The sequence below is a fragment of the Carcharhinus amblyrhynchos genome, chromosome 20 (genome assembly GCF_965287045.1).
Source record: "Carcharhinus amblyrhynchos chromosome 20, sCarAmb.v2.hapA, whole genome shotgun sequence".
Classification (NCBI taxonomy): domain Eukaryota; kingdom Metazoa; phylum Chordata; class Chondrichthyes; order Carcharhiniformes; family Carcharhinidae; genus Carcharhinus; species Carcharhinus amblyrhynchos.
In genome coordinates, this window is record NC_137343.1 from 7,973,905 (window position 1) to 7,994,890 (window position 20,986).

Below are 20,986 nucleotides of genomic sequence, written 5' to 3' on the forward strand. Positions count from 1 at the left end.
CAGAGATGGAATGGGGCAAAATCATTAAGGGCTTGAAACACCAGGATAAGAAGTTAAAATTTGAGGCATTATGTGACAAGTAGCCATTTTATGTCAGCAAGGACAGACGCACTCGGTAGTGTGAAGGCGTGGGGCAGGATATGGGCAACAGATGTTGCATTGGTAGTTTCTGAGGATGTAGAATTAGAAACTGTTTGAGACCATGAGAAATGCAACAGTTAGTAAAATTAATCTCCTTCAACACAATGACAAAGCAATTATTCTACGCCATAAGCCATAAGAACATAAGCATATAATAGAGATCAGCGAATCAGTGGGGATAGGAAGAACAAGTAAAATACCTCCGAGGTTGAGATAATATCTACTGTAAGGATGCAAGCTGAATTATTTACTTATTCTTGCAATAATTCGTGCATCCATCATGATTTTCAAAATATACAGGCAGATCTTTCCCACCACTGCTGGAAGTTGAAAATTACTTTGTTTTGTAAAGGCGGGATTTAATTACGTGTCATTTGTCACAGAATTTGTGTTTTCCAACTGCCCAGGATCAGTGTTTTGTGAGGGATATGTGTTTTCTTACCCTCAAAATGATTCTGCCAAATTAAATAATTCCAGCAGCAAACTGAAAAGCAGGTTATTTATTATCATATATTTGCCCAGAAAATTTAAAACATGATGTCTCACTCGCTCAATTCACCCACATGATCACAAACTAAGTTGAGGGGGAAAAGGTACAATTACAATGTGTAATTGTCTAAGCCTCTCTTTCGTAGCAAACTTGTAGTTTCTGAGATGAGTTGACGCTTCAATTGAAGTGAAGGCCTTGTACAGTCAAGGATTTTCAGTAAGCTGCGAAACCTCTAGTCGTCAAATTACGAGGAGGTTAGTTCTCAAATTGAGTTTGGAAGATGGAAACGTCATTTCCCCCCCAGCCCCTTCAAGATAGTGTTGTTTGTTAACTTTGTTGCTCAGTTGATGTGCAGCTGGTTTGGATGGATTTTCTGTCCAGAACAGCTTGTTGTTTAACAAACATTGCTGTCTTACTATGTGACTTGTTGAGAGTCCAAGATCCTTTTCCAAACAAAGTGGGTGTCTCTAGGTCGATAATGTATCCCGTGTGTTGACTTTCACACTTGAACGTTTGAGACAGTCACTGTCTTTGTATGTGATTGTCCCATTCAATTTGGAATTATCCTTTTGAATTTGTTTCAGACAAAAGGCATTGAGTCAATATCAGTCTGCAAAATTCCTTTTGTTCCTTCATGGGACAGGGTGTGGTTTCAATCCACAGAAGAAGTCCAGTGACTCTTGGGCGCTCATCTTTTCACAGTCATTTATAGTTTTTAAAAGTTTATGTAAAGATAAGCAATAGTTGAGATTACATTAGAATGTGGAGCTAGAACCAGCAGGCAGTATGGATCAAACAAATCCATGATAAGTATTGACTGAAATCCCAAAATATACTGACGCATGACATGTGTACTGCACTATTTTGCTAAGATAGAAAATCTAGAACAGACATTCTATACAGTTTGTGCATGGTCTGTTTATTTAGTGAGCATGATTTTTTTGTAGAATCATAGAATCCCTGCGGTGCAGAATTAGGCCATTCGGTCCATCAAGTCTGCACAGACCATAATCCCACCAGCCCTGTTCCCATAACCCCACGTATTTGCCCTGCCAGTCCCCCTGACATTAGGATCAATTTAGCATGGTCAATCAACCTAATCCGCACATTTTTGGACTGTGGGAGGAAACCGGAGCACCCGGAGGAAACCCACGCAGACACAGGGAGAATGTGCAAACTTCACACAGATAGTGACCCAAGGCCGGAATTGAATCTAGCACTGAGAGGCAGCAGTGCTAACCACTGTGCCACCATTTAAGACAAAGCCATCAATGTGAAGTCTTTTGCAAGGGATAACTTGCAAGTGCCTGAAAATTACCATCCAAATTGTTGCTGTATACTAAGGTTGGAAGGAGCTTTGCGTTCCTTTAATGCTATGGAGGCTAATCATTAAGTAAACATGGGTTGAGTTGAGTTTTAAAGTTTGTATTCATACAATGACGCTCATGTCCTGAGGATGTTCCATAGCGCTTCATGGGCGATAAAGTACTCTCAGAAATGTGGTCACTGTGCAGAGTAGAAAATGTGAGTCACTTTGTGAGAGTTAGTTGAGGGATAGATATTGGCCAGGACACTGGTTTAACAGTTTGGTCAGGGAATGGTACAGGTTGAAATGTTTGCTTATTTCAGCTGCAGCTTAAAATAACCAGTATTTTAAAATTGCCTTATCTCTGTAGGAAAGTGTGGTATGTGTGTGTACTAGATATACTTGTTTTAAATGCTAGACTGCAAACCTCTAATTTCTTCCCAAAATAACAAATACAAACATCCCAGTTGCAGTCTCAGAAATGTGGCAATAGCCAATGATATTGCCTGATAAAATGTTGTTGCAATTTGATTTATGTTTTCTTTTTATTTAATGTAGCAAATGGCCCATTTGGTGACAGACCATTTGACATCTTATGGTACCAGGATGTTTTGGAAATGCATACCAATCAAAATAGAAAAACTGGACAGTGGAAAACTGCAGGTCACATGGAAAAATCTGGAGACAAATGTGGAAGAGCGAGAGTCCTTTGACACGGTGATGTGGGCAATTGGTAAGAATGTCAATTCGTAACATGTCCCTTTGAATGGAAACACTGGTAATGTTGCAAGACATGGAACAGACTTGCATATATATGGTTTCACATTAGGAAAACATGCATTCTTTGTGGTCAATCAATTATAGGGGAAGACAATAGCGTGGTGGTAATGTAACGGGACTAATAATCCAGAGGATCCAGCTAATGCTGTGGGAACACAGGTTCAAATCCATCATGGCAGCTGGTGGAATTTAAATTCAGTTAATAAATCTGGAATTGAAAGTTAGTTTCATGGCTACAATTACTGAAACTATCACCCTTAAGAACCCATTTGGTTCACTAACGTTATTAGTGAAGTCTGCTCCTTACCTGATCTGGCATGCACATGACTCCAGATTCAGAGCAATATGGTTGGCTCTTAACTGCCTTCTGAAATGGCTGAGTAAGGCACTCAGTTAGGGTTGTGCAACAAATGCTGGCTTTGCCAGCAATGCTCATGAAATAATAAACTTTAAAACATGGTATATCATCCATAATTCACTCAATTATATCTGTTGTTACTACGGTTGTTATCTGTTGTGTGATCTGTTGTCCTCCACTGATTCAGAAGAGAGAGGGATTGAGGTAGGGTTGAAACCAGTCTGCTTGGCTCCGCTATTTAGAATGTAGACTCATTGAGACATCGAGGAGGGGCTTGCATTGTTTGAAAAGCAGTCTGATCGATGCAGAATTGCTAAATCAACAAGAATCTTCCTTTGTAAATTTTATTTTCAGGCTGTAACTGATACCATGTTATGCAAGTCTTGTGAACTCAATGGTATGCAGACTGGGTCTGCACAAATATAAAAAGGTTGACCTGAATAAATACAATTCCGTACTGACACAACGGTAAAGTAATCTAACTTTTTTTCTCCCTGTCAGAAACTTCCTGACGTTGAGTCCATCATGAGGAACTTGACATTTTTTCTGATCAGCCCCTCCCTTGCTTCGCAAACCCCAAAATAAACTGTAAGCGTATTGATTTATGGTCTTGAGTTAGCACTCAATGTTTTTGCTGTATTGACACACCCATGCCAGGTGTTTTAGGCAGTGGCCGATGAAGCACTGAGAATCAGTTAACTCTTTAACACAGTGATTTCCCCTCCGTTGCACTATCTCTGGATGCTGCCACATTTTACATAGTGGGTTGCAGAGAAATGCAGATTAATTTGACGGAATACAGTAGTTTCTTCCCCTTGTAGCCTGTGCTTGTAGCTTATTATTATTGGATTCGTTCTTCACACTTCCCTTTTGATCAAGAGAGCAGAATAGTTTAGGTTATTGGATATGTTAGTGGCTGCTGTCTGTGCTAATTTAAATTTTTGTGCAAGGGAATGCAGAGTGGATTGAAGAATACACATGGCTGTACTTTGTTTTTGAAAGTCTCTGTTTGCAAGGAAAATGAAATAACCAAGAGATGAATCTGTGAATTTTCCTTGCAGACAGTGCGATGGAGAATTGCTTAGGGCAGCATCATAGAATCTTTACTGTGCAGAAGGAGGCCATTCGGCCCATTGAGCTTGCACAGACAACAATCCCACCCAGGCCCTACCCCTGTAACCCCATGTATTTACTCTGCTAATCCTTTGATACTGAAGGTCCATTTAGCAAAGCTAATCCGCACATATTTGGACTGGAAGAAACTGGAGCACCTGGAGGAAACCACGCAGACACGGGGAGAAAACTCCACACAGTCACCCGAGGCCAGAATTGAACCTGGATCTCTGGTGCTGTGGGGCAGCAGTGCTAATCGCTGTGCCACGTTGCCATGTGATCTAAGCTTGGGGAAAACAGGGTGAGAGAGCAATGGCAGAAGGCATGTGAATGAGTTATGAGGCTAGAGATGAGAGAAGGGTCACTCAACAGATGATTAGCCTTGTATCTTCAAAGTGTGAGAAGGGTGCTCGAAGAGCCTACTCTCTGGTTAAGCAGGATTCAAATCTTTGATGGGTCATGGCTTTACAAGTTAAGATGAGGAAGTGATGTTTCAGTGATGATCTCGCTAACTAGTTTCCTAATCCATAGAATCCCTACAGTGCAGGAGAAGGCCATTCAGCCCCTTGAGCTACACCAACTCTGCACCTGTGGGCTTACTGCTAAGAGCCAGAATAATTTGCCCATGGGGGTATTCCGATCTATGTGCCAGTGATACTGGTCCTGATTATTAAAGTAAATATGTAATTGATTTAAAAACATATGTCTCCTGAAGGATAGTTTTGAATGGACATTTTGGCATGGTCTTCAAAGGAGCTAATAGGTTTAACGTCAAAGAATTTGTGGGTACGAAACTGTAGAGTCCACAAATCTAGATATAATTTAAAATAGCCAACAAACAAACGATTCTAAAGAATATCAGTGGACAACAAGTATTTTTTGGAATGTCAGATACATGCTCAACCTGTTATTCTGTGCCACTCAGGATTTTCCATTTTATAGAATTCTTCCAATAGTTGTACCTAATTTATTTTGTAAACACTTACATTCAGGTTAGCAATCACTTTTTAATTTAAGAATTAGCACAAAGTTGTAATTTACTAAGACTATTGGGAATTCTTAACAACACTGACATTTAGTGTTGAAATCTGTATATTGTGTCAGTTAATTGGGAAATATTGGCCCAGATCTTCCAGTCTCCGAATAGTAGGAGACCGGATATATCCTGGAAGATGTGCTGCTTGATTGGTCAGGAATCCCAATGCAGTGACTCTGCGAGAGTTGCCTGAGAAGTTTGAACTTCCAGTGGGCAATTTCCTAGCTCTCCAAGGTGCTCTGAAAAAGTCTTCAACTTTTATATCAGAGCTGGAGACTTTTGGACAGTTAACATAATTACCTGGATATTTATCCAGGGAATGTTAGACAGAAAAATCCTGGTCTAACTCTTAGCTAACTATACCACTGAATCACAGCCCTCCCTCACTCATGCACCTAATATGACTCGACCCACCCTTCAACCAGCCCCCAGCATTTAACTCTTTCCAACCACCTTCCCACCTAGCTTGAATTTGCCCAATTTAATAACCCCTCCTCACCTGACCTGACTATCCTCTACCCCTTCACCCACCTGCCACCCTGACCCCTTACCCATACCAACCTACTGCCTTGCCCACTCTACCTCCTAACAAGGGGAGGTGATGACCTACTGGTATTATTTTTGGACTATTAATCCAGAAACTCTGCTAATGTTCTGGGGACCCGGGTTCGACTCCCGTCATGGCAGATGGTGGAATTTGACCAATAAAAACAAATCTGGAATTAAGAATCTACTGACAACCATGAACCCATTGCTAATTGTCAGAAAAGCCTCACCAGGTTTATTAATGCCCTTTAGGGAAGGAAATCTGCTGTCGTTACCTGATCTGGCCTACTTGTGACTCCAGAACCACAGCAATGTGGTTGACTGAACTGTTTTCTGAACAAGGTCAACTAGGGATGGACAATAAATGCTGGCTAGCCAGCAACACCCATATCCCATGAATGAATAGAAAAATTTCCCTTACCCACTTACCGTCTCTCTGTAGCTTTATGAAAAAGGTTTGGAAGATGAAGGTAACTGAGGTATTCTAAAATTGACAGTAGTTAGCATTTTGTTCTGATTTAAGTGATCAATGTGCTCAAATATGAAGGCATATTTCCAATTTAAAAAATGCGAATTGCAGAAAAGTGATGCAACTTTATCTGAATAATTCATGTGCAGTGCAAATTCTGGAAAAAATAAGACAAGTGTACTGAAAGATTTATATTTTTCTCATACAAATAACTTGCGGAGTAAATATGACAGTAATGTTGTGGGATAAGTACTGAGTACAGCGTTTACTGGTATTTTTTTTAGTCACGCATGAAGGAGGTGGAGAGAACATGAAACAAACGATCGACACAGAATGGCTGACACGGGGATTAGTGTAAAGCCGTGGGGATTGATGCCTTAAAATTCCTTCACATCGTGCCTTGATTCTGCCATAACTGCTATCTTTATGTTAAGTACATGGGCAGTCATTAATCATTGCTGTACTGGAGATTTCCACATACTCTAATTCAGTCATTAGAGTAGTTGAGGAAACCACAATGTTGATTACATCAGGATTTTTCCTCAAAGTTTTAAAAAAAAACAAACTTGACTGGTTAATATTGTCAATCAGTATGTGACAAGGTATAAAGTGCACTGCAAATCAAATACGGCCGCCCTAATAAACATGTTGGAGAATTCAAAATCAAACGTTAAATTATTCTAAGTTATGTCTGCTTCCTGTACTGAACGTTGCTAATTAAACCAATCTAACTTCCAGTAAAGAACTGGGAGAAAAAGATGGAGGTTGGTGTTGTGGCTTTCTATCTGTACTGCAGAAACTATCTGGCCAACATTCATTTCTTGTGAAACATCGACTTTGCCATGTTGAGAGTGCATTCTTGAATTTGTAAAACATCACTTTAATCTGAAAAACTCCATCTTTCAGCAGTTGACACTGTCACTTCTTCAGGACTTTCACCATATGCTACATTAATAAAGAAGCAGTCCATCAGTTACAAACACCTGCAACACTCACTTACCTTGGTCCCTGTAGATTGCTGTCAGAAGTCACTGTTTTTGCTGTTATCCTGGCTGAGGATAAACTATTTCTACGCTCCAGCCTGTCTCCTGTTCGCTGCCTGAAGCTGCAGAAAATTACTGAGGATCACCCCAAAGAACAAAGCTAGCCTGATGAGTGATCTCGCCAAACTAGTTAAAGCCACCAGCGGAAGCAACGTTCTACTTGTTCCTATGATCCATTTTAAAATTTGTTTTGGTGGTTTTTTTTGCAAGGAAGTCTGCGCTCTGGAATCTGTTGTGGCAGTTTGCACCCCCTTAGTTTCTATGTTGCATAAGGCTAAGTGACTGGCCCAGGGGTGGGGGCACTGATCTGTCAATTCCATGGGAAGCTGTTGAAATGAGGATACTCCATATTAAAATTGGAAGGATTTCACATTGTTGATGTCATCAGGAGGAAATGGACATTTCTCCCACTAAAAGCTGATGTAAATCCATAGCCTAAACAATCAAATTGTTGCTAAACACTAAAGGAGAAAGAAACTAAGTTCAAAGTTAGAATTATTTTCTCCATACCTAATATAAGATGGAAATATTTTATCAACCTGAATGGTATGCATTACGTGAGAAAATCTTGGGCCCATGAATTTTGTGTCACTTTCTAATGTAATCCATTTAACATAACTAATACCTTTTCCAAAGCACTGATAGAATTTGCATGTATAGCCAGAAGACTTGCTCGTGCTATATCAGAATATGGCGGCTAGTGGTGTAAAAAGCGAGTGGGTCTTGTTATCCCTTGGAGCTCTGTGGGGTCTGTTCTCCTCTGTGTTTCTGGGGAAGCTGAGATTGGAAGTTTTGAGCAGAGGTGCAGAGCTCTGTCGCGGCAGGGAAAGGTCAGAGTGGAATGGCAATCTGATGGTGATTGCCACTTCTTGGCAAATTCAAGCCAATATCTTTCCTTGCACTTTTATCTCTTTCCCTTGAAGTCACCAGATGTTGAACATCTGGGCAAGAGAGTGGGCTTGGGACATCTTACCACTGGGGCAATCTAGTGAAATGTTCTGAAGCCTCTGTCGCAATCGTCAGCCATCAAGAAATTCACCTACTGATTTCTTCTAATTAAGCTATCGCTAGAGGATAGTTAGCTTAGAGCATTTCTTGCAGTACTGATCACTGCATCACAGGAAAAATATGACCATGACAGGCATGGTATAAAACATGTACCGTGGGGATTTATGAGAATTTCATCGGGACTGGAGGATTTCAACTTATGGGGAAAGATTGAGTACGCTGGGATTGTTTCCTTAGAACCAATTTAATTGGCAGTGTATAAAATTACTGCAAGTCTAGATAGAAGGACTTATTTCTGTTTAGGAGGCATAGGTTTAAGGTAATTGGCAGAAGAAATAAAGTGATAGCTGAGGAAGAATTTCCCATCTGGAAGCTGGTGGGAACTGGAACTCACGTCCTGAAAGCACAAAACAGGCAGAAACATCATAACATTTTGATATACATTTGGAATGTCGTAGCCTTCAGACCAACAGCTGGCAAGTGCAAAGAAGCTGGATAGCTGTTTTTTGGTCCTCACAGACACGATGGACTAAATGGCCCCTTCCTGTGCCATAGATTTTCTGTTTCTTTTTTGTGGTGAGTGCTGATTGGGGCTGAGCTTTCTTCCTTTTTGGAAGTAAAAGCTTGCATTTATAAAATTCCATCTATCTTTCTTCTAGTTTCCTTTAGCAACTATAGGATTCCTTCAAAAAGTAAATCTGCTGAAGGAACTAAAATAAAAGTGTTGATTCAACACAGTTTTTTAGGAGACTGACACTCCACAGGAGACAACTTTTTTTGCATTTGACTTGGAGTGGTCATGTAGGTGTATTTGTTACAGGAGATCCCAAATCTGCAAAATGTTCAACATCTACAGGTCAATTTGTACAACACTAGCTCTAAATTCACTGCATCGTATAACTAATTACAGAATTCTTGGCTGAAAGGTATTATACCACTCTTCAAAGTTACTTTTTTTTTACTTTCACAGGCTTGCTCTTTTGTTACCTGCCCTGAAGCTTTTTGTGGTAATTTCTAATTCGACACTTTCAAAATGATGTAAAATCAGATGGCTGAAGCAGATTCTATTCTGTTGCATTCTGTTAATTCTACCAGAGCAACGTTCTTCTTTTCAATATTGCAGCTTTCCCATTCTTTCTACTAAACTACATTACCTCGCACATCGAGATGAATTCCGTTTGCCTTGTGTGTGCCTGCATCGCCATTCTGCCCAGGTCCTCCTCCGGTCTGTTTTAAAACAAAAGGAAGACTTGCGTTTATAAAGAACCTTTCACGACCGCCAGAGCTCAAAATGCTTCACAGCCAATAAGATATTTGGAAGTGTAGTTGCTGTGAAATGAAGGAAAAGTGGCAGCCAACTTGCACTTAGCAAACTCCCACAAACAGCATTGGGATAACAATATCAACATTTTTTTCTGATGTTGACTGACGGGTAAATATTGATGTAGAGATGCCGGCGTTGGACTGGGGTAAACACAGTAAGAAGTCTCACAACACCAGGTTAAAGTCCAACAGGTTATTTGGTGGCACAAGCCACAAGCTTTTGGAGTGCTGCTCCTTCATCAGGTAAGTGGGAGTTCTGTTCACAGAACTGGAGAAATGGCTGGAGACAATACACATCCCTTTAACCTGTGCTTAACCCTCTCTCCGCTCACCAATGTCTGTACCTTTAAGACTTGATTACTTGTAAAGACTCACATTTCAATCATTATTTTGTAAATTGTGTTTGTGTTTTTATATGCCCTGTTTGCGAACAGAACTCCCACTTACCTGATGAAGGAGCAGTGCTCTGAAAGCTAGTGGCTTGTGCTACCAAATAAACCAGCTGGACATTAACCTGATGTTGCGAGACTTCTTACTGTGGATAAATATTGGCCAGGACATCAGGAAGAATGACCAGCTCCCAGGTCAACTACAAACAATTCTCCGACTCACTTTACAACACTTTATGTCATGTCATTTACAAACTCCAGCAATTGTGCCTGAGATACCCAAGTCCAGGTATATCGAAAACCGCAGCAGTTCTAATACCAACCCAGTAAGTTTCTAGAGAGAAATAATATGCCGCGAGGAGAACTGGAGAATGCTGTTTTTATACATTGTACAAAATTGTACTAACTTTATTTGGAAAGTGAGTTCTCATTCAGTGTTTTCACAGGTTATACCCTTGGCTAACTCCTCACATTCATTAATATAGTAAGACTAGTTTGTCACAATGTTTGGAATTTATATCAAGTATTTTTATCCTATGCAAATTTAAAGTGTTTAAGTTCTTGATGCTGGAATTTCAATAATAACTCTTGCGCTTGCAGCACTTCGCAGAATTTAAAGTTTTAAAAAAATGTTTATTTTAAAACATTTTAAAAAAAGTTTCATTTATTTATTAGTCACAAGGCTTACATTAACACTGCAAAGAAGTTATTGTGAAATTCCCCTAGTTGCCACAGTCCTGCTCCTATTCGGGTCAATGCACCTAACAGGCATGTCTTTCCAAATGTGGGAGGAAACCGGAACACCTGGAGAAAACCCACACAGACACAGGGAGAACGTGCAAACAGTGACCCGAGGCACAAATTGAACACGGGCCCTTGGCGCTGTGAGGCAGTAGTGCTAACCAATGTGCTGCAAAATTAATACTTTGGACATTTTAAACACTCTCACTCTCACTCAATTTCATCTGCACACCCTCACTCTCCTTTGCCTTCTGTGCATTCTTTCTGAAAGAAGGCATTAAGGTAGGTAACTCATGAAGACTTCCCTTTGTAGCCCCAGACACTCAGAGTGATTGGTACATCCTTATTCTGACTGCTGTCAGCTACAGTGTGCAGATCTGAAGATTTGTCTGTTAAGCATAGCTGACTGAGCCACCAACAGAGCTTATTGCGGTTTTGTAATGGTACCAAAGCCTCAGAAATTGATTTTGAGCTCATCATGTTTAATGGTAGTTCAAGGGTTTTTTAATCCTCGGGAGTAGAGGTTCACCAAGGAAATGGCAGCGCTTCAGAATAATTTGCTCTCGTTAGTATTCAGAGAAATATGTTTAGATTTGCCAAAGTTTGATTCTTCAAGGCACAAACTGGGCATGTCTCGCAAATAGAATAGATAATTAAGCGATTCTTAGAAGATTAGAGAACTTCAAAGTGGATAAGATACCATTTCCAAGTTACTCCAGGTAACACCTGTCTAAGTGTATTAAAGGAAGATCCAATAGCAAAACCTTGGCAAAACTCAACAGGAATTTAGGATTTTGGAGCACTGCAAACTAAAATGTTGTAACAATTTTGAGATAAGTGTAGAAGGTTACCATAATAACCTTTGTATACATTGAGTAAGTATGAATCAAGTGAAATGGTAACCAGTTCATCACTTTAATACACGTTGCTACACTCCTAAGTCGTAACAATGAAAGACTTGCATTATATAACATTTTCCTAACCTCAGGACATCCCAAAGTTTCATAGTCTATAAAATACTTTAGAAATGTAGTTACTGTAGGAATATAAAACTTGACAAGCTGTATGTTAAAGTGAGATTTTTTTAGAACATATTTCACAATATTGTCCAATGCCTTGCATTCTAGTTAAGTTTGTCTTGGTGTTTCTCTATTCAATAGCAACATACATTTATACAGTGCTTTTAACATAACGAAACATCCCAACGTGCTTCATAGGAACATTATAAAACAAAATGTGTCACTGAGTCACATAGCATTGTGTTTGTGTTCAGGGCAGGTGATCAAAAGCATGGTCAAAGAGGTAGGTTTTAGAAGAAAAGTAGAGAGATGGGGAGGTGTAAGGAGGGAATTGCAGAGCTTGGGGACTTGGTAACTCGAGGCACAGCGCCAATGGTGAAACAATTATAAAGCAACTGGAAGGGCAGTACACTGGATTGATTCCTGGGATGAGAAGTTGTGTAGAATGAACCTGCATTGATTGGAATTTGGAAGAGAGAGAGGAGATCTGATTGAAACATGAATGTCTGGGGGTGGGGGAGGTGACGGTAAAAGTTGGGTGGCTGTCTTCTCTGGTTGGAGAGTTTAGAACTGGGGATCTTTCACTCGGGATAAACGATCAGTCATTTAGGCCCGAGATGAGGAGAAATTTCTTCACACACAGGATTGAGATTCTTTGGAATTCTCTCGTCCAGAGTATTGTGCATGCTGAGTCATTGAGTATCTTCAAGGATGAGATTATTAGATTTTTAGACACTAGAAAATCAAGGGAGATAGGATGGTTGATGAGCTCTGATCTTATTCAATGGTCGAGCAGGCTCCAGTGGCCATGTGGCCTACCCCTGCTTATATTTCTTGTGTTCTTATGAAACTTGGAAAAATTTACACATCAAAGTTTATGATCAGAATCTCAAATTTTTGTATTAATAACAGAATAATTTTGGATCTGGAGGTTTTGCACAAGGATTTTAATTGTAGTTGAATTGTTGGTGTTAAAAGTTGCAGGTTGGATTTAGTTACAAACTTCATGCCTTAATTCCTTTTCTCTGCTGATGTTTCTCTTTAAAGCTATATTACAGTTTTGATGCACCAGAATATTTATTGTGTTTCTTGTTGTAGACACAGTAAAAAGTCTGACAACACCAGGTTTTAGTCCAACCGATTTATTTGATAGTAAACTCACTAGCTTTCAAGGGGTTTCCCTCTTCTTCTTGTTGTAGGCCAGGAGTGTCTTGCAAAGTGGATTTTAGAACTAAATCATATTTCCCCATGATTGGGATGAGGTCCTAATGGCAAAATCAAGCTCGGTCGCAACAGATTCATCAATGTAGTAACTGGGCTTAGAAATCTCAGCAGAACGGCTCTTTCTACGGTTTGCCAGTAGCTGATAACATGCAGCAATATAAAAATAGTCAGGGGGAAAGATATAATGAACTACAGTTTTAGCAAGCACTGCAGAATATAACCTCCAAGAAGGTGATTTTCAAATACCTAGTGTTGGTGATTAGGGACCTGTGATTTTGGAAGAATGTGTTCATACTGTCAGAACATGCACATTCATGGAGGCTTCTATATTTCCAACTTAAAAACCGAATGAAAGTGAGTATTTTAAACTCTGACTGATTGGCAGTTGTGGTTATTACTTTCTGCTGTCAAGACTTCCTTGTGTTGATTGATCAGAGTACAATAGTAAATCTATTCTTGTAGCATCGAGATGTGTGCTCATTGAAACCTGGTGGCTGGCTAGTTAAATTATATGACTTTGGCCATAGTACTTCCTTTTAAATATAAACAGCTGGTTAAAAATAGATGCTTTTTAAAAAAACTTATTGTGCTTGTGTATGTTGGGAGAGATGAAGGAGTGGAATTTTTTTAAATGCCTTTTTCCACTTACTTTTGCAAGCAGTTCTTGTGGAATAATGAATGCTGCCATTCACAACTTCTCTAAGGATAAATTAAATTAAACAATATTTTGTTAAGTTGACTAGGGGGAAAAAAGGCCAGAAGGAATTACTGGCAGATTTGTACATGTAATGTTAAAATATACATGTGTATATTTGAATGCTGCGAGGTCACAGTTAGAATTTTCTAGCACCTTTGTTTTTATTCACTGTCTACAGGTTAATGTTGTGGATATGCCAGCGTTGGACTGGGGTAAACACAGTAAGAAGTCTGACAACACCAGGTTTTAGTCCAACTGATTTATTTGATAGTAAACTCACTAGCTTTTGAGGGGATTCCCTCTTCTTCAGGTGAATGGAGAGTTCTGGCCTCAGACAGAGCATATAAAGCACAGACAGTTTAGAGATTACTGATTAGAATGCGAATCTTTACACCTAACCTGCTGTTCAAGTCCTAAAGTGGCCGACAATGTGAGTGGAAGGAGCACTGATCACAGGTTAAAGAGATGTGTATTGTCTCCAGACAGTACAGTAAGTGAGGTTTTGCAAACCCAGGCAAGTCATGGGGGTTACAGATAGTGCGACATGAACCCAAGATCCCTGTTGAGACTGTCCTCAGGTGTGTGGAACTTGGCTATCAGTCTCTGCTCAGCGACTCTGCGCTGTCGTGTGTCGTGAAGGCCGCCTTGGAGAATGCTTACCCGAAGGTCAGAGGCTGAATGCCCATGACCACTGAAGTGTTCGCCAACAGGAAGGGAACGGTCTTGCCTGTTGCAAAACCTCACTTACTGTACTGTCTGGAGACAATACACATCTCTTTAACCTGTGATCAGTGCTCCTTCCACACACATTGTCAGCCACATTAGGACTTGAACAGCAGGTTAGGTGTAAAGATTCGCATTCTAATCAGTAATCTGTAAACTGTTTGTGCTTTATATGCTCTGTCTGAGGCCAGAACTCTCCATTCACCTGAAGAAGAGGGAATCCCCTCGAAAGCTAGTGAGTTTACTATCAAATAAATCGGTTGGACTAAAACCTGGTGTTGTCAGACTTTTTACAGGTTAATGTGCCAGATTTAACTATTAACTCCAACTTGCATGATATCATTCACTGGGAGCTTGGGTTTCCGATCACATTATCTTGTTACCTTGAAAGATAACGCTATCAGGACATTGCACACAAGCTAAAACTACTTGATCAGCCTTGTTTACAAGTGATGCCAACAGATCCAGCAAGATCACGGATGTTATGTGGGATAAGTTAGGATTGCTATCATTCCAGCGAAGAAGATTGGGGGAGATTTGATGAAAAGTTTGATGGAGTAAATAAGAGGAAATTGTTTCCATCTGTGCTGTGATATTGGTTACGAGTGGTGTGCCTCAGGGATCTGTTTTGGGGCCACTGCTGTTTGTAATTTTTATTAATGATCTGGATGAGGGTATAGTTGGGTGGATTAGTAAATTTGCTGATGACACCAAAGTCGGAGGTGTGGTAGATAGTGAGGAAGGGTGTCATAGTTTGCAGGAAGACTTAGGTTGCAGAGCTGGGCCGAGAGGTGGCGGATGGAGTTTAAAGGGGAGAAGTGTGAGGTAATTCACTTTGGTAGGAATAACAGATGTGTTGAGTATAGGGCTAACGGGAGGACTTTGAATAGTGTGGATGAGCAGAGGGATCTAGGTGTATGTGTACATAGATCCCTGAAAGTTGGGAATCAAGTAGATAAGGTTGTTAAGAAGGCATACGGTGTCTTGGCGTTTATTGGTAGGGGGATTGAATTTAGGAGTCGCAGCGTTATGTTGCAACTGTACACAACTCTGGTGCGGCCGCACTTGGAGTAGTGTGTGCAGTTCTGGTCCCCACATTACAGGAAGGATGTGGAGGCTTTGGAGAGGGTGCAGAGGAGGTTTACCAGGATGTTGCCTGGTATGGAGGGGAGGTCCTATGAGGAGAGGCTGAGGGATTTGGGGTTGTTTTCGCTGGAAAGAAGGCGGCTAAGAGGGGATCTTATTGAAACATATAAGATGATTCGAGGTTTAGATAGGGTGGATAGTGATAGCCTTTTTCCTCTGATGGAGAAATCTAGCACGAGGGGGCATGGCTTTAAATTAAGGGGTGGTAGTTATAGGACAGATGTCAGGGGTAGGTTCTTTACCCAGAGGGTGGTGAGGGATTGGAATGCCCTGCCTGCTGCAGTTGTAAATGCGCCTAGTTTGGGGGCGTTTAAGAGATCCGTGGATAGGTTTATGGACGAAAAGGGATTGGTTTAGGTTAGTGGGTCATTGTTTTGTAACTGGTCGGCGCAACATTGTGGGCCGAAGGGCCTGTTCTGCGCTGTAATGTTCTATGTTCTATGTTCTATCACTCAATGGTGATAGAAGGTGAGTTAAATGGATCTTGGATTTTTTTAAAACTAAATCTAGCAATTCCTGTATTCCACATAATTCCATAAGCATTGATTCAATTTTTGCCACGAAAGCTTTGTTTGGGCGCTGTTTGTACAGCAGCTCTTGAACTTGTAAACACAAGCAAATGCATGAGTTAGTGAGTTAATTGAACTCAAATTAGTGATCACAAGCCCATGTGAATTCAATGAGCTGTTGCATTCAACGAGTAAATTTGGCATAATGAACATGGAATGCCATGATTTGACTAATGTTTGAAACTGTTATTCTTTAATGCAGCCTTCAAGGATGTAAAGAGACTCCAGCAGTACTAAAAATCCCTTGGGAATCTGTAGCATGTGCAGAGGTTAGCAAAACAGGGGTGTTGATGGAAGTAAAACTATAAATGGAGCACCAGGACCAGCTGAAGTCCTGCATCTGGAGTGTTAAGTACGAGAGTATTGTGTACAGTTTTAGTCCCCTACCCAAGGAACTTGCCATAGAAGGAGTGCGGTGGGGGCTCACCAGACTGACTCCTGGCATGGAAAGACTATTATAAGAAGACTGAGCATGTATTGTCTAAAATTTAGAAGAAAAGTGATCTCATTGAAACTTACAAAATTTTTATGGGGCTAGACAAGGTAGATACAGAAAGGATGATTCCCCTGGCTGGGGGTGAGATTGAGTCTAAATTTGGGACGTAGAATAAGGAGCAAGTTATTTAAGACAGAGAAGAGGAGGAATCTCTTTACTCAATAGTGTACCTTTGGCATTCACTTCCCTGGAGGGCTGTGGATGTTCAGTCATTGAGTATGTTCAGATAGAGATTGATAGTTTTTTTTAGATACCGAAGATATCAAGGGTGTAGCCAAACAGGCCACCTAAATTGGCGTTTTGTAAAGCACTCTGGGATAACTGGGCAAGAAACTAAACCGACAGGCTGCAGTTTAAAGACAGAGACAAACAGGCTGCAACCCTGATGAGTGAATACACAGGATATGGGCCATCTCCAGGATGAAAGAGACTTTCTGATCACACTGGGTGGTGTGCCAGACGCAAAGGCACCGTGAATCCTTATTTAGGAGGAAGGTATGTGACCTATGTGCCTACAACACATACAGGCATGGCCGCCAGGGACACACCCAGAGATCGGTGTGGTAGCACCTGATTGGACTCTTATCGATCAGGGTGATCAAGTCCTGATCGATTGATTGGCAATGGCCAAAAAAAGGGCGTGAAGCCAAACGGGGTATAAAGGGTGCTGCACAACCAGGAAGCTCTCTCTCTCGGACCCCCACAAACAAGCTACAACGACGGAGAGCCACCACACCTGAGAAGGGAGGAAAGAAAGAAGATCAGAGCCAGGGTACCACACCAGACTAAAGGACCAGACTACGCAGACAACTACCAAGACCAGCACACAGATAAAGGCCAGTATCTGTTTGGGTATTTGTCAGTCACACACAATTAAGTCAAGGTCTTGTATTGTACTTGAATTCTAGCATTTCTGTAAGATAACTTATTGTTGGTTGGGTGGGTGATTATTGATTGTGTGGGTTTAAATAAATATTGTTTGTACTAATAAGACGTCTGCTCAAAGTTATTTGTCCACCGTATAAGGGTTACAACAGGCTGATTTTTACAACATTTGGTGTCCCTGGGTGGGCATCGACAAGAAGTAACTTTGTTGCTCCGATATCGAACCCCACAGACTTTAGAACATAAGAACATAAGAACATAAGAAATAGGAGCAGGAGTAGGCCATCTAGCCCTTCGAGCCTGCCCCGCCATTCAATAAGATCATGGCTGATCTGTCGTGGCTCAGTTCCACTTTCCCGCCCTCTCCCCATAACCCTTAATCCCTTCTCTTATCAAAACCCCATCAACCCGCTTCTTAAAAATATTTAGCGAGGCAGCCTCCACCACTTCAACGGGCAGAGAATTCCAGAGATTCACCACCCTTTGAGTGAAGAAGTTCCTCCTCAACTCCGTTCTAAACCGCCTCCCCTTTATCTTGAGGCTGTGCCCCCTAGTCCTACTGTCTTTTTTGAGCGGGAAGAGTCTCTCCACATTGAATGGTTATTTAAAACTCAGAGCCAACAGGTGTGAATTCCTTATTGGACAAATAACTGCTTTCGGGAAATTGTTTATTGTGCATGTGTTGTTACTAACAAGGAGGATAGGGTAAACTCTGTAGGTTTGTATTAGAACCCAGAGGGATTAGGACCGGAACATAGCATAAAGCCGTACCCGCAGTCCGATCGCCTCCCTAACCCTTGTCATTAAATATAGAATGGCAGAGAAGTGTCCCATATGGGAAAAAAAAATCAGGGAATATATTAAGAAGAAAGGGTGGCCCCTATGGGCAGAATCTTGTGCCAATACTGAGACGGGACCGGGATCCCTAGGGCAGAAGTATTGGGATGATCTAAGGAAAGTTCAGGGAAAACAGGCAAACAAATATGAGAAACAGATTGCTATTGTGAGCTGCTTCGGACAGCTGCTAGGTACAGAAAAGGAGTTAAACACAGTTCGTAAGGAACTGGAGGAATCAAAACAGGCACAGGTGAAAAAGGAGGAGGAGATTAAGAAACTAAAGGAACAGCAGCAGGAGAGGATAGAACAGATAAAAGCCGAAAAGGACAGAGAGATATGTAAGGCACTGGAGGAATCAAAACAGGCACAGGTGGAAAAGGAGGAGGAGATCAAGAGACTAAAGGAACAGCAGCAGGAGAGGATAGAACAGATAAAAGCTGAAAAGGACAGACAGATAGATGAATTAAGGCGAACTAACCAGGCAAATTTATTACATCTGGGCAATTTCCAAACCCAGTATGAGAGAGCCTACCAAGATGCCCAGCGTGCTGTCTTGGCCAGAGACGAAGCTGAGCAGGCAGTAGCACGATTGGAAGCTAAGTGCACTGATCTGCAGGCTGCTATAAAAGCTCTACATCAAGCCAGTAAAGAACAGAGACAGGCAACTGCTGACCACTCAAAATGCCAACGAGAAATCTCAAGGCTGGAATCCCTATTATCAGTTCAAAATGGATTTATGTGTGCCTTCGGGACAGTAGAGGAAAAGGGGATAGAGAGTGCAGACTGGGGAGAGTTAAAGGAGAATGCTAGAATTTATGTTATGCAAACCGAGGGTTGGGGTCCACCACTGCCTTTCCCAGGGGAGGTCATACCCACGGCACCCCCAGATTTACCTCCAGTACCGATGTACCCTGTGACGACTGAACGTCGGACAGGAGGGGGTCAGGACCCGGCTGTTACATACACGACTCCATTTACAGTGGCACAATTGGCTGAGATCGCAAATAAAATCACAACTTTTGAGCCATTGGCTGACCCATACAGTTTCTTTGAGGATGTTAGGCAGCAAAAGATAATGCATGGGCTGGATGAGAGAGAGGAGGTGAAGCTGATAGTCATGTGCTTAAGCAAGTCTGTACGGTCTGCCCTGCCAGCCCTTCAAAATGTTGGGGAAGGAACATTAAACGAAATGAAGGAAGCGATATTGACTGCGATAGGATTTAATAAAGGGGATCCTGTAGATGGGTTAAATAAATGCAGACAGAGGAAAGGGGAACATCCGACTGCCTTTGCCAGTCGTTTGTGGATCCACTTCACAGGAGTATATGGGGAATTAGATCGGACTAGATTAAATGAAGCTGATTCATCCAAATGGGCTAGGACATTAGTGTCGCATGCTACAGAGGAAGGCAAGAAAGCCTGTGCTAATTTTGACCCTGCAGAAACCACACACAATGAAACGTGGGTTCTCCGACGCTTAGCTCGAATCTGGGAACAGGAAGTTCAGGGGGCCCCAACGTCACGGTCAGAAAGGGAGGCAAAAATGTTTCCGATGAGGGCTAGTCAGGGTCCAGTATGGAGAAACAAAGGTAGAGGGAATCACCAATACCAGAGAGGTACACGTCTACCTTACACAGCAGCCCCAGGGAGAGATAGAGGGACATGTTTTAATTGTGGGCAGTCGGGACACTTTGCCCGAGATTGCAGGGCACCAAATTTCAGAAAGCCAGCAAACCCTGCACACCCATACAACCCTGCTGATCATCGACACTGGGGACCACAAGGCCACACAGAACATAGGCCCAATCCCCAACACCGAGAACGATATAGATCTGAGCCCAGAGGCCCACGCCCACAAGTACAGTGTTACACCTGTGGGCAACCCAACCATTTTGCCCGGGACTGTAGGGCACCACCCAACTACCCCACACGACCATCTCAGAGGTTCCGACGATGGACCCCAACCCATGTCCTTCGCAGGACCGGCCCGACAAGCAGCTACAACCCCCACCCAGTAATCCCAGGACCAACAGATACACCCACGGTCCCCGCTCCAATTTACAGAGCTTCAGGAATAAAACCATGGCCCGGGCACCCCGACGAAAAGGATGGGGAACCCACAAACCTTACCCCCTACGGCACCCCTGGTACCAGGACTCCCAGAACCGTTTGACCCGGCGCTCACTACCAGGGATGGAGCCTGGCAGCCAAAGCCTGCCCAAGTAAGGTCCCTTCACTCAGGAAGAACCAGGACATCACAGTCCAGATTGTGAATAGCTTTATCCGTCCACTCCACGCATCACCCAATTGACATTTTATTTTCACGCTCTGCAAATTCCTCACCCCACTCAACCCCATTAAACACTGATTGCCAACCAACCCTTCGTATGACACTATTGGGCCTTTATTATTCATTTACTTATTTCTTTGTTTTTTTTTGGAAAAAGTTGGGGGGGAGTCATACGACATTCTTGTCATGAAATTGAAAAGAGAATCAGATATTAATAAGAATTAACAGGTGCTACCTTGATCTCCCCCAGAATGAACAACATACTTCTCTGCTACATGGGATTCCTCGTCTCAAACCGAACCACAGGCACCACCTCAACCAAAGACCAGAACAGCAGCCTACGATACCCTGGATATA

The 20,986-nt window shown here is 41.8% G+C and overlaps 1 protein-coding gene across 2 annotated transcripts in view; it reads left to right on the forward strand.

Annotated features, from left to right (window-relative positions):
• Positions 1–20,986, forward strand: part of txnrd2.2 (thioredoxin reductase 2, tandem duplicate 2) — a 95,346-nt gene that overhangs the window by 46,755 nt on the left and 27,605 nt on the right. For both annotated transcript variants that reach the window (XM_080208053.1, XM_080208054.1), the window contains exon 11: positions 2,496–2,670. In XM_080208053.1, the coding sequence (XP_080064179.1) occupies positions 2,496–2,670 (175 nt within the window). The remainder of the gene's footprint in view (positions 1–2,495; positions 2,671–20,986) is intronic.